The sequence below is a fragment of the Necator americanus genome, chromosome V (genome assembly GCF_031761385.1).
Source record: "Necator americanus strain Aroian chromosome V, whole genome shotgun sequence".
NCBI lineage: Eukaryota > Metazoa > Nematoda > Chromadorea > Rhabditida > Ancylostomatidae > Necator > Necator americanus.
In genome coordinates this window covers 13854413-13868222 of record NC_087375.1, presented here as the reverse complement: position 1 = coordinate 13868222, position 13810 = coordinate 13854413, and the positions used below count along the sequence as shown (strand labels likewise).

Sequence of the window (13810 nt, the reverse complement as noted above, 5' to 3'; positions counted from 1 at the left end):
TTAGATGAGGCCAGGGCTCTTCACCTGACCCTAACCGCTACGCACCAACGCACCGCTTCGAGCGCGACCACTTACGCAAGTGCAGCGCGCTTCACGTCGTTTTGACTCAGCTATACATTGGGCGACGTTTCTTGGACTTATCCGCTAATGACCAAGAATAGGAGACACTCTAAGCGTCTCGGTAACACATATTAGTATGGCTGCTTCGCAGTGAAAGCAACATTGTAGTGCTCTAAAAAGGAAGCACAGATTCTGTAGTACAGAGAAGCGAAAGAGTTCATTGGAGGACAGGAACCTTCTAATATTTATGAATAAATCTACAATCCTTCCACTCCTCGCTCTGGTTCTCTTCTACTTAGGCATAAAGTATGCACTTCGTGCTCCACTGGAAATATAATTTTTCGTTCTTCTTTCAAACGCTTTTTTATTATAAAGAACGTACCCATCAAATCCTCCTCCTCCTCCTCCTCCTCCTCCTCCTCCGCCGCCGCCGCCGCAAGCTCCACCTCCAGCCGCCATATATACACTTTGTGCCCCGGCTCCACCACCGCCCGCCATTCCGCCACTGTATCCTCCTCCTGCCGGCTTTGAACATCTACAATGAATCGGATGCAATTAGCGTTGTCTTGTTGTTCATATTCAACTGGAAGACGAACCCTCCTCCGCCACCACCACCACCACCGACGCCGAAGTAAGAACTACGAGCTCTAAAAAATGTTGATTGCATTTAAAAGCAGTGATAAGAAAGCAGTGATCTGTTTCCCGTACAAAAACCCTTCTTGTTATAAGGAACGCACCCATCAAACCCTCCTCCGCCTCCTCCTGGTGCGCTGCCGCCGACTCCAAAGTAGGCGCTTTGAGCACCGCCTCCACCACCCCCACCTCCACCTGCAGGCGTAACTCCGAAGAACCCTTTGCCACCACTATAATATGACTGTTTGGTGTCGGAAAACTATACAGCAAAATTCTATACTTACACCGGCTGAATTGCAGTCTTTGTCGTGTCCATGGCCACAGGTCGTATCGCAGTCCTAGTTTCGTCTGTTACAGGCCTTATAGCAGTTCTAGTCTCGTCGCCCATCACAGGCCGTATCGCAGTCCTTGTTTCATCGGTTACAGGCCTAATAGCGGTTTTAGTCTCGTCGCCCATCACGGGTCGTATCGCAGTCCTTGTTTCGTCCATTACAGGTCTGATGGCGGTCCTTGTTTCGTCCGTTACAGGCCTAATAGCGGTTTTAGTCTCGTCGCCCATCACGGGTCGTATCGCAGTCTTTGTTTCATCCATTACAGGTCGGATGGCGGTCCTTGTTTCGTCCGTTACAGGCCTAATGGCAGTTTTAGTCTCGTCGCCCATCACAGGTCGTATTGCAGTCCTTGTTTCGTCCGTTACTGGTCGTATGGCGGTTCTCGTATCGTCTCGGGGTGCCCCAATGGCAGTTTTCGGCTCGACATCGACTGCCTTAGCACCACCAGCACTCCCTGGTACCCTAAAGCAAAATTAGTTAATTAGGCTTTTAACTACTTCATATTATTGATAAGAAAGTAGATCAGTGGTAGAGAAGTAGAATCACAAAACGAAAATGCAGCAACACTGCGTCTATATCTTTCACTCTCTTCGATAACTTTTAGTAACCAATCGTCTTACGAAAAGTATCCTCCGCCACCTCCTCCTCCTCCTCCTCCTCCGCCACCTGCTCCAGGTGTGAAGTACACGCTTTGCGCGCTGAAATAAGATTTTTCCGTAGATGTTGTGGTTAACAGTCTCTAAACTGACCCTCCTCCTCCGCCACCTGCTCCAGGCATCATGTATGCACTGGTGGCACCTCCGGCGCCACCGCCTCCTCCTCCACCGTAGCCACCGCCTCCCCTATAAAATTAACTACGCTTTTTGAAGTCGTAAAGTGCCAAAAGGATAGTTGAATATACAGACATAGGTGCTTTAGGCGCGCCGCCACCTCCTCCGGCTGCACCCGGCGTGAAGTACACACTTTGAGCTCCGCCACCTCTGAAATTAAAATCATTAGCTAACAGTTACCGTTGGATCGGATTTACTATATAAAAGATTGTCGCCTTCATATGCACCCAATCTCATGGTATGGATTTCCAGAAAGTTTTGCAGTCACAGCTACAGAAACCTGTTACATAAAAGTTATCGACAAGCACTTACCCTCCACCTCCACCACCTCCGCCAGCTCCAAAGTATACGCTACGGCTCATGTTAGAATCTTCAGACTAATCCAGTCGAGGTGAATCCTTTTTGTGAAATGAACCCACCTCCGGCCGTGTTAGAAAGTACACAAACGAAAGCGTGAGAAAAACAAAAACAACTCTTGATAATAGGCAAACGCTTTACTTGGAATGTCCTTTTCGTGGAACGGAGCTGATTTTGAAAAGCAGTCCTAGCTAATGCTATTCCAGACTCCCGTTGGAGATGACTACCAACGCTAACGATGCGATCACAATTTCGTCAAGTGATGAGGGCGTATCAATAGCTACGTCACGATTGCTTCGCCTAGAACTAATATCCATCAAAACTCTGCTATTGTTAATGATACTCGTGATCGAGAAAGGTGCTATTATATGTTTGGAGTATAGCTGGTGGGATAATTTCAGAAAAAATGACATCTGCTTACGGTAGATCCGCCAGAACTTCTTTGTTCGTATAATGACAATGTATACTTCGTATAGAAGGACTAGATCATAATGCACACCTCCATACCGTAGCATTCTCGTACATTGTAAGACGAGAAAAGCATTGACAATATACGTGCTTTAGTATTTGTTACAGTCTTCAGAGCGATGCCCTAGTAATTCTCACGATAGGCTTTGAATGGAGTCGGTGAAGGCGAGACGGGCGGCTCAGAAACGGTGGAGGTGCGGCATGAAGGTACGGTAAGTTGCCTTTATCTCAGCACTTATAAACATGAAGACTCTTTTTGAAACGAAAAAGCACACGAATGAGCAAAAAGATGGCAGAAAGTTTATTCGAAGGTATTTATTTCATCGATTGTATGCTCATGGAAATGTAAAGGAAGAGAATGAAATACATCTACAAGTGAATCTTTTATTTAAGCTCGAAGTAACAAGACTCAAACCTTGTTGTAGTACAGCTACGATTGCACCAAAATAGTGCACCAAAACCAGAAGAATAAGAAGAAATTTAGTCCGCAGCACGAGATCATCCCTAATCGCCATGAGATGAGAACAAATGCCTTTTGATGGACTTCGAACTTTGCGGAGCTCCTCTGAAAGACCTCAAAATGCCCCATTATTGATGCAACATTACCCAGGCTTAAGAAATAAAGAAAAAAACAATAAAAGAGTGCAAAAGGGAGAAAAAGGGATAGAAGATTGGAAACATAGAGGAAGTATGAAGTGGCGTGTTTGTGTCACAACTTTCAGAAAAAATGGGATTATAAAGTTTTCTTTTTCTTTTTTTTTCTGGTATTTTTTGCTTCTATTTCTTTAGTTTTCTTCAATCTTATTGACTCTATATCAGAAGCGTCGCTTAAATAACTATCTCCAAGTATTCTCTTCTTGAAACCTCGGCATTTGATAGTGCATTTATGTTTTCTTGTTGTGCCAACGAGGTTTAGGTGAAACTTTTTTATTGGCCTGACGTTTCGACAAACTCGTCTTTTTCAAAGGCCTGAAAATGGTTTGGGGTCTTTGATGCCATACACATCCCATCAAACTCCTCCTCTCTCCTCGCCAACCCTCGATATTGTTCGAAGTACACCAAGACCTTCATAAGGAAAACAACTGACCAGTTTCACCGACTAGTGGGGTTGATAAACCACCGCCTTCTTAAAGATTGTCACCGAGGCGAGTGAGATCTACGCACTGGGCAGTATCCTTAAGTACTGGTGTCTGGATAACGTTAAGGAATTGCATGTGGGGCAATCTTATAGCTCGCAGAGTGTTACGAACGGCAACACGTCATTGCTAATTGATAAGCTCTCATTTTTGTGGGCGTCAGTCCAATAAAAAAGTTTCACCTAAACCTCGTTGGCATGACAAGAAAACATAAATACGCTTAAATAACTTTTTCAAAGCATTAATTCGAAATAAGTTCCGGGGCAGGAAATTTTGCTTTTTTCGTGAACTCTTGCAAAAATTGCTTTCTTCTCTTGTCTATCTAGTTTGACCAGCGAACATCTCGTGCTGGGCTTGAAGGAAGTTGAATCAGCTCTATGATGATAAGCGGATCAGCAGAACGAGGAAATGAGGTCAAGCACAAATAAATATAGCACACGAAAAAGCAAACCCATAGATAGTAATGACGTTAAAATATATGGCAGGCCTTAAGAGTAGTTTCATTACGATTTCGTCTGATCTAGGATGGTTTTGACGTTGGACTTGGCAGATCCTTTGTTTTTCGCCTCAAAATACCGCGAAAGACTGATTGTAACCGGCTTCTCCTTAAAAGACTTAGTTTTCAAAGAATTATTCATACAAGAAGAAAAAGTTCTATGAAAGCTCTATATTCAAGGCTACGATAGTACTCTGGTTTAATTGATTTGATTCTAACCTATTAACTGGGGGACTGTCTGTATTCTCGTCAGTTGAGAGGACATGGCTATCCTCGCTCGGCTCCTCACACTCTTCTACCGTTGATGGGACTTGTTCGGGAATTAGTGATAACCTGCAATTGAATATTTGTCGGTCGAGAATCTCAGCAGTTGTAAGACTTGAATTAATCACTTTTTTTTTCTAAAGAATCCATTCTGTGAGAATTCATTACTGCGAATTTTACGGACGACAATTTGCCATTTTGCGACCATTGCGTTGCACGTTAATCTGTCTACTTATAGCGATCTTTTTCTCATCACTACTTTTAAGAATTGGTACAAATCCGGATTTTCCTCAAAAGAAACAGTTCTAATGATGGTTTCTTCCAATCACCTTGATCTGAAATGTACGGTACTTGCAATTTGACTGGCTTGTCCAAGAGCTATACGATCCTCCATCTCTTCTAATGCTTCTATATCAACAACTGATGGCTGTGATGGAGATAGACGTAGTCTTCCCAAGCCTGAAGGAATGCCGTATATTTAATCAACTCACTGACTTGTTTATTTGTCTGTAAATCCACGTTACCAGAGAACGTTCTGAGAACTTACTTGAATAAGGCGCTTGTACCGGTTCTGAAAGTTCAAGACGACCTCTTTGGAAAAGATTAGCGTCGAATGATTTTGATACCACCACCTAAAGAGCGGAAGTTTTAGGAAACCGATGGTAGATAAATAGGTAGATCAAAAAATAATTTTTTGGCAATATCAATAACTCTTCAGATGTATTTATTACGACGATAAATGGGAGCAATGACGTGGGGACATTCTTGCACATGGAATGACACTCAGAGAATGCAGTTGTTTGTGAGGAATCTCTCCTAGCTACCACAAAAGAATAAAATGGAACGAAAAAAGTGCAAAAGCATCCAATTTAACGAAAGAATTTGGAACAAAACTTGGATATAAGAACGAACCATCAATTTGAAACTGGAGAAATTGAGTTTGATTGATTCACTACATACTCTACGTTTCGCAATGGAAACATGGAAGAAATTTTGAGGTATGAGAAAATCATGATCATGTTATATAATAGCAAGGTTAGTCTGTCTCACATGTGTGTGTTTGTTTATTTGTTTGTTTGTCTCTGCGTCACGAAATTCAAAAAAAGGAGTCCGACGGCTTCTACGGGGTTGGATAGGTGCGCCAGGTCCATATAGCTATAAAATGGGTTGCGACGGGTCCCAAGGCGTCGCACCCATGGCGTCGAAATGGTGCGCAATAACTTCGTGTGCATGTCGCAAAAGCTGAAAGGACTTTGCGGCCGCTTCATAGTCGTGACCACTGCGAGCGTTGCTTTTCACCTTTATGACTCCTTCGCGCGTATATTTCCTTGCGCGTTGGTAACATGCCTTCCTTAGGAAGTGGAAACACGCATGAAACGGCTGCTTAAATAGTAGCGAACAGTTTCCATGACCTGCTGTGAAACGTTATCTTTATCAGTACGATTATTTCTTTCACGTCATTTTATGCTAAGACATCATTCTGTGATAACTGTTGGGGGAAACAGGAGGAAAATCCATACTTCCAGTAATGCTATCAAATTTTGTCTATTTATTTCTATACCAGTCTGAATGTCCGGCTAAAGCCGGACTTTAGACTTCAGACCGGTGGTTTCAGCTTCGCTTCCCTTCGCTGATCAATGAAAGTTAATAGTAATGGTGTTTTCTGTAAAATTAGACTTGTGTTTTTTTTTAACAACGCTTTCCTTCTCTTCTTTATATTATAAATTGATGCTAAAGATTACGGAGTTTTCCTTCTAAACGCGTCAATTTTATATTTGGAGAATATTCGACCATCAGCTACAAACACTCCTTCGATGCCAGAATAATGTAGGTACTATTTGAAAGCATTACTCTAAGTATTGGTGTTTCTCGTGAATTCTCCCAAAAGTTATCACAGAGTGATGTTTTAACATAAAATGACGTGAAAGACATCATCCTACTGATAAAGATAACGTTCCACGTCAGATCACGTAAACATCTTGCTACTATTTAAGCAGCCGTTTGGATGCGTGTTTCCACTTTCTGAGAACGGCATGCTACAAACTTGAGGCGAAAGAAGAAGGAAATATGCACATAGAGGAGTCATAAAGGTAAAGAGGAAAGCGCCCAGTGGTCACAGCCATGAAACGGCTGCAACCATTTATCTTTTATCTCATGCACACTGAGTTATTGCGCACCAATGACCGGATCCACCGACGCCGGTAGATCCGTCGCACCCCATATTATGGATATCTGGCACCTGCGCACCAATCTGACGCCGTTGGACCCCTCGCACCTCCTTCTATAGGTATCTGGCGCCGGTGGACCCGCCGTACTCCCTTCCATAGGTATCTGGCGCCGGTGGACCCGTCGCATCCCCCTCTATAGGTATCTGACGCCGGTGGACCCGTCGCAACCCATTTTATAGCTATCTGACCCCAGCTTGCTGCCAAAACCAAAATTTTTCTTCCATAGGTTGCTGTATGACGGCTTCTAAGTTTGTCTGCGTTACGCCTTATTTATTTGCGCACATCGATAACACTCAAAGACGTGCGACTGGATTTTTCCTCTTCCGGAACCCAATGCTAAGATCCAGGCACAAAAGTTTCTAGCAGCTTCTGAGTGCAATCTTTTACGAATAGCGACACTTCAATGTTCAGACGTCCTCAGAAAATTGATGATTATTATTTGTAATCGAATGTTTAATTTTGAACTATCTGTCCAAATGATCTACGCATGCGTCAGTGAGTTGCTGTTCAAAATCTCACCTGGCTATTACTCTCATCACTTGATGATGTTGTTGCCCCGGAATTCTGACTCATACCGGATTCTTCCCGAACAAGGTCAGTTAGAACTAGAATATCGCCATCCTCAGTGTCGACCATCTGCATGACGTCGTCAATCGATAGCGTTCGCGGAATGAATCGCATCCTACGAAAACGAATGTTGAGTAAAATAATGATATAGGCGGCAATTAGAGTGGCGCCAAGTAGGTATTTATAATCGAATGTTTGATTTTCAACTATCTTCTGAATGATAGATCCTCTGGCAAACTTCTGAGAAAAAAGCCAGTGTACGTTGGGGAGTATGGAATTGGACAACATCATTAATAATGTGGCATAGTAACAAATATAGTAGGGTAAAAACCACACACAGGACGGTGCAGCTGCGTAAGCGGCTGCGCTCGAAGCGATGCGGTGAAGCGTAGCGGTTAGGATCGAACTGGGAGTAGCGAGGAACGGTGTCAGCAACGCCATGGTCCCAATTCGATCCTCTCCTATGCGCTCCACCGTACCGCTTCGAACGCAGCGCATTACGCAACTTCACCGTGCTTCATGAAGTTGTCTCGACTATATGGGTGTATGAAAGAAATAAAATGATTGAATTGAACCAATAGGAAATGTAACAAATAAATTATAGGCGTAAATATGTAATGTTATAGAAAGATAGTAAAAAAACCGACCGAGAGTTTGAAACAGTTCTGCAAACGTGCGTATTCGTACTGGTTGGGGACGGAAATGAGAGTACAGTTTGACATGTCTTGTTAGTACGTTTCCTATTAGCCAAAGCAGCTTGTACAGCTTCCTTATTCAATGAATGAACTGACGAAGAGGATCGGAATACACCTACAGTAAGCGGTGCTGTATTAGTTTGCAATTCTACGATTCTAATGTCTGTCTAAATGAACCTAGGCTGCTTCCCCTTCGTTGTGGTGTGAGGCGATTTCCTTCCATCAACATAACCGCTTCTAATTCTAACTCTTGCATTCGACCAGCTTCATACGTTCGCTCCAATTTCGCCTAGAAATACTCTTTTCAAAACAGACAGAAGAAATGAACTAGATCTTACCCGAAGCTGGCATACCTGAATTAGGTTAATACACATAGAAACTAATGACAGTCCTATAATTATGTAAATAAATAACATGAGTAGATATTTTGGTTGTGTCGGGGTGATATCGCCTAGTCCAATTGTGCTAAAATGTTTTTTTTTTTAAATTCAAACTTGATGTCACTTCAGTGTGGTGTTGACCTCACCTCAGTGAAATGAAAAAGAAGTAAAAGGCAACAAAATAATCCCAATCGTGCTCCCAAATGCAGAATGTCGCCGAACAGATGAAAATCCATGAGATTACAACGAATATAGCGATTGGAATAGGTAGGTCAAATATGTCCAGATCTGGAAACGAAGATTCATACAAAGTCATTTTTTTTCTCATAATTGCCAAACATTGGAAAAATAAACCGATAGTTGACAACAGGAACATGGTGCACTAGAAAAAAGGAGAAAAAAAATGCTCTTTGATGGAATATACTAACGTTTATGGCATATTAAGTAGCAAGAAATAAAATTTCACAAAGACGCAGAAAAGTGGGATTTTTGAATAAGGTCACATCTATGCAGCGTTTATGCTCCTACCTCTTTTATCCTCTGCGTCCAATTTTCTTATCTCGGCCATTGTTTGTTTCGTACAATAGCGAAACATCCGCCGACAACCACATTTTATCAACCACCATGGTGTTTTGAGACATCTTGTCAGCAGTTTACCTAAAAATTCTTGTAGATTTCTTCACACCGAGGTGAGATTCCGGATGCGCATACGGACCGGTTGGTAAAAATTATAAGAGAATGAGTTGAGCAAAAGATTGAAGAGAAAATGCGAAAACCATTAGCGTAACGTATTCGTAGACAATTTCAGAAAGTAATGAAAATTTCGGGCCTATAGGGGAACCAATCCGAACGATACGAACGCAATGTTACTAGAATGAGGTATCCAAGTAAGAAGAATTCTCACAACGCTAACCAAAAGAACGGACCAATTATTGATTCTTTAATTGGATGTTGCTTCTAATTCCATTTCGACGCGTGTCCACACGATCATTTGTCAAGGATTCGAGAGAAAATGGACCCTGGAGGGTTTGAGTGACACCACAGCTATGGATTTTTATGGACAATGTCTTGAGATTTCTCTTATCTCCGAAGAATTCGACTGACTCAACGAGAGCAGTGATTCACCATGTGCTTAAGTAACTATCTCAAAATTCTGATATGTCTTTATTTTTTCCAGACATTCCAAAATCTGTAAATTCTTAAATCCAAGAGGACCTTTTGAACTCGTGGTAAGAGTGCAAGGAACGCTGGTCATTTTATGCAAATGAGCACGAGCGCTCATTATTCATTTAGACTCCCGGAAGAGCTTGATAATATCATCGATACTCTGGCTAGTGGCGGAAAAGAAAATGTCAGTGAATGGATGGAAAGGACGAGTTTCTGGTATGGGAATGAGGAGTTTAGGAAAAAGTATTGTTCAGAAGTATTTCTGGATGACTTTTCAGAAGAGGAAAGAAGATCCAAAGTGCTAATTAAAGAGTCGAAATTTACGAGAATTCAGTATGAAATTAATGAATAATGTGAAGAAAATTCCGACAAGAAATTAGAGCGTCGTCTCACCTAAGTCATCCAGAATCGATAGAACGAGAGGTATACCGAAGATCGCGTAGATCATCGTGAACACTCGCCCGGATACGGTAGATGGATACAGATGGCCATATCCGATTGTGGTACAAATTGTCTAGAAAGGAAGATTGTGTTTCTTTCGCATCCGTGGCTGTCGTTATGATTCCATTTCGGACTGTGAGATATGAACTCACCTGCGCATACAGCATCGCGTTCCAGAAATCCCATTTGATCTTTTGATCTGTGTACTTAATCCCTAATTGTTTTTCATAGCGTTTTACTTCAGCATGCAATTTTGCCGAAACCTATAATACATACATATTATGATATAGAGGTGGCGGCACTCATGTTTACCCTCTCGACTACAATGCTCTTTAGAGCGAGTAAAGAAAATACATGTTAGCCTGGGAAGGTGTGTGATTTCCTTTTGGTGCGTCGCAGTCTTCAGGGCAAACATAAGTCCCTTGGATTAAACATGTACAGAATAGTTTCAAATATCATTATTATGTGAACCATTTATACTATCAATAAGCAAAAAAAAAGTGTTTAACCTCATTCGTCTGCTCCTGTGTGATAAAAAATAAGTAGTCAGTGTTGTTGAACATTAATGGAATAATACCGAACACGAATTTTGTTCGATTTTCAGCTATTCTGAAAGCAATGCTACTGATGATTCGATGAAGAGTTTGCTGCTTACAAAAATTTTGATGAGAAGGAGAAATACTTTCAAGAGGTTTCTGGCCGATCGTGGACAAGAGGAAAATATGTAAGTGAAGAAGGAGAGTGAATCAAAAATTCAGCAAACAATGGCAGAATTGAGAGAATTCTAATGTTTTGTCGCACTCTATGTATTCTTTCATATGTTTGTCTTCACAACGTCATTCCTTTGTCAAGTGTTCTCGTAACATTTTTTTTACTTTGACAAAAAAATACAAATATTTTTATAATATATCAATACCGAATTTGATCAGATAAACAAATTGGCGCGTATGCGAAGCACGAATGGATATTTCTTTGGAAATTAGAGACTGTTCAATTCGGAAAAGACACTGAGACGATAAAAAATAAAAGTTTGATTGTCTTCAGATGTGTTGTTCTTGTCTAGTTAAAGGCATCACTCCACAAACCTGAGGTGGTACGGATTTCAGGTGTAATATTTGTATACGGGATCGTAGATTATGAAGAGAAGGGGCCTTCCTAAATGCCGTAAAAAACGCCGCATCTCCCTGACCGTTTTTTTACGGAAACTAGGAAGAAATGGACGGAATCACTCTTCTCTCCATAATCTACTACCCCGTATAGGAACTCTCCACCTGAAATCCTCACCACCTCAGATTCGTGGGGTGATGCCTTTAAATCAAAAACAGAAAGCGATTTTGATCTCTTTAGGGGAAAAACGCAAATAAATGTTAACTTACAGATAAAAGTTGGTCTTATTGATCACTTACCTCATATTCCAAATCTTCTCCTTAGACTCGTCAAAACCCGCTTCACAAAAATAAAACACACCAGCGCCGATGAACTGATATATAATCAGGATCGATATTAAGCAGATATGCTTTAGGCCGTATTCATGATAAATCTGAAAAATTGACGAGAAGAAAACGTACGTTTGCATTTGTCCAACAAATTCTACAATAGTCTTCAAGTGGAGTAGACTTACTTACAGTTTTCAGAATCCGCAGCCACCTTGGGATCTTGCGCACTCTCTTGAATTTCTCACAAACATCTTCCCGAACTTGATGGGCCTGAAGCACGCTCAAGTTGACTTATATAGTCTGCTACGGAAACTTTTCTGAAAGTCCTCTACTATACTATAATTATGTCGAATGGCAGAGAGATTTTTTAAATTATCCAGCTTTGAATTTTTTTTATTAACTAACTTTAAAAGTTTCTTTTTGAACATATTCTTTAGCCTTAGAAAATCCAGAAGTAAATAAGCCCTCACAAAGATCTGTTTAGAGATTTTGGCTTAGAGATCTTGATTTAATCTGATAAGCTGCTGGTTAGTTTGAAAACACTGCATCATTCTCACGAAAGAAATAAAATTGGAAAATAGAATAAATAAAATAAAATAGATAAAAGATTGACTGACGAATAACCAAAACCCAAACATGTGTTCAAGAAAAGGTTCTAAAACGAATTCTTATATGCGTAAAAGTAGTACACAAATAAAGAGTAAGGAAAAAAATAGAAGAAATGAGAAGATACCAACCCCTTGTCGAAAAGACTGCCGAACACGCGAGAATCGTGAAAGAGTATGCTGTGTTGCTACGTTCGTCGCCCGTCTCATTCTTACCACCAGTGGATCAACTCAGCGAATCCAGAGAGTCATTGGAGACGAAGACTTGGATTTCAGTTGAAAATGGTTGTAGAAGATGATCTGCTCTCGATAGTATAATTATATTATGAACTCTTGATACTATAATTGTAGGCGTTAGGACTTATGTTCATAATAACGACCGCCGTGGGCGGTCGATTGGAGCACTGAGGGAATGTGGAAGAAGCGAGTGCCAAGCAAAGAGTTACTGCGAGTGGGTGACGATTTTCTGGAGAAATGTGAATGAAGGCAACTAGGTACGTATTTTTAGGTTGCAGTGAATGCACAGGTAGATAAAAATTGCGGACTCTTCATAACTGAAACTTATTGTTTCAAATTTCAGAAAGGTTGTGGTAATTAAAGGAATGAATGGAATGAAAAAGTGGGAAAGAAAGAGGAAAAGGAAAGGAAAATGCATAGAATATGACCACTGTTTTGTCAATGGTGCGGTGGTAATGATTCTTGATTCTTAACAGGATGATGGTGCATCGAGAGTTTGTAAAAAGATAAGCGCTATAGAAAATTCACATACCTAGAATATAGTGATTCTTTTCTCGCCAAATTCTAGATGAAGCTTTGATCTGGCGCCGTTTGAAGTGCCGCTCTATCAAATGTTGGAAAATAGGAGTTTCAGAAGTGTAACGCGGCCACTTTTTCGATTAGTGCATATCAATTCTAGGACATGAAGAGGGTCCTCGAAGCACAACAGAAGGTCCTTTAAGTCTCCGTTGTGAGTTTATGATTGAAAGAGGAGCAGTAGACTAAATTGAAGTATAAAATCGGTTGCAGCCGCCGTCGAGCTATTAATTGTAGCGCTTTGATGCCTCCGGCGGGTGCATGCTCACGGGGCCTGGATGGCTAGGCGGTGGGCGCCGGTCCAGCGCTCCCCGGGGACCGCTTCGGCGGTCACGGTCGACGTCGAGATGGATGACCTCCGCAATGTTGCTGTAGGTGTTTGATTGCTGTTCGCATTCTTATCGCCGTCATATAGCAGATTTATTCTGTTCTTGATGCTCTCCAGTGGGATATTGTCGCTACGCTCGATTTTCCATGAAGACCAACATGATGAGGTATCGGTTCATCTTCTGAGTCTGGGTGTTCACGAAGCTTTGGCACACTTTATTCACTTCAGGCTACGGAACATACAACAGAAATGTTTCTCGACAACAGAGGAATTCTCCTTAATAAATGATGTTATTCTGGTTATATTAACAACCCTCGCGTCTAAGTGGTTGGCAGTGGCTGCACAAGTCCTGTTCTTGGCGTATGGTTTTTCTTCTTTTGAAAATCTTTTGAGTAATTGAGTGACACAAAAATTAGGAAGGAAGTGAATAAAATCCCACACGCATATGAAACATCTGTTTGTGTAAATCACATTTGAATCTATTCTTGCCAGACTCCGAAGAAGACGAATCCACCGAAAGAATTCAGAAGAAGGCGAATTCACCGAAACATTCGCACTTTTGCAAATGTTCCGC

At 41.5% G+C, this 13810-nt stretch overlaps 3 protein-coding genes across 3 annotated transcripts; 1 reads left to right on the top strand and 2 right to left on the bottom strand.

Moving 5' to 3' along the window:
• Window positions 1–351: 351 nt before the first annotated feature.
• RB195_013810 (uncharacterized protein) lies at window positions 352–2217 on the bottom strand (the record flags this gene model as incomplete). Its single annotated transcript, XM_064203801.1, has 9 exons — window positions 352–385; window positions 443–595; window positions 657–707; window positions 798–923; window positions 978–1487; window positions 1646–1723; window positions 1775–1867; window positions 1931–2005; window positions 2168–2217. The coding sequence occupies 9 exons, from the start codon at window positions 2215–2217 to the stop codon at window positions 352–354; spliced, it is 1170 nt and encodes a 389-aa protein (XP_064059682.1).
• A 2119-nt stretch (window positions 2218–4336) lies between these two features.
• Window positions 4337–12305, bottom strand: RB195_013809 (uncharacterized protein; the record flags this gene model as incomplete). The annotated part of the gene is made up of 16 exons (XM_064203800.1): window positions 4337–4421; window positions 4532–4645; window positions 4906–5035; window positions 5124–5208; window positions 7324–7486; window positions 8019–8181; window positions 8244–8355; window positions 8420–8531; window positions 8593–8734; window positions 8975–9103; window positions 10007–10127; window positions 10207–10317; window positions 10564–10663; window positions 11461–11594; window positions 11680–11760; window positions 12228–12305. 16 exons carry the CDS (start codon window positions 12303–12305, stop codon window positions 4337–4339), a joined length of 1860 nt encoding a protein of 619 aa, XP_064059681.1.
• Window positions 12306–13169: 864 nt separating this feature from the next.
• Window positions 13170–13524, top strand: RB195_013808 (uncharacterized protein; the record flags this gene model as incomplete). The annotated part of the gene is made up of 3 exons (XM_064203799.1): window positions 13170–13279; window positions 13354–13402; window positions 13465–13524. The coding sequence occupies 3 exons, from the start codon at window positions 13170–13172 to the stop codon at window positions 13522–13524; spliced, it is 219 nt and encodes a 72-aa protein (XP_064059680.1).
• Between the last annotated feature and the right edge of the window lie 286 nt (window positions 13525–13810).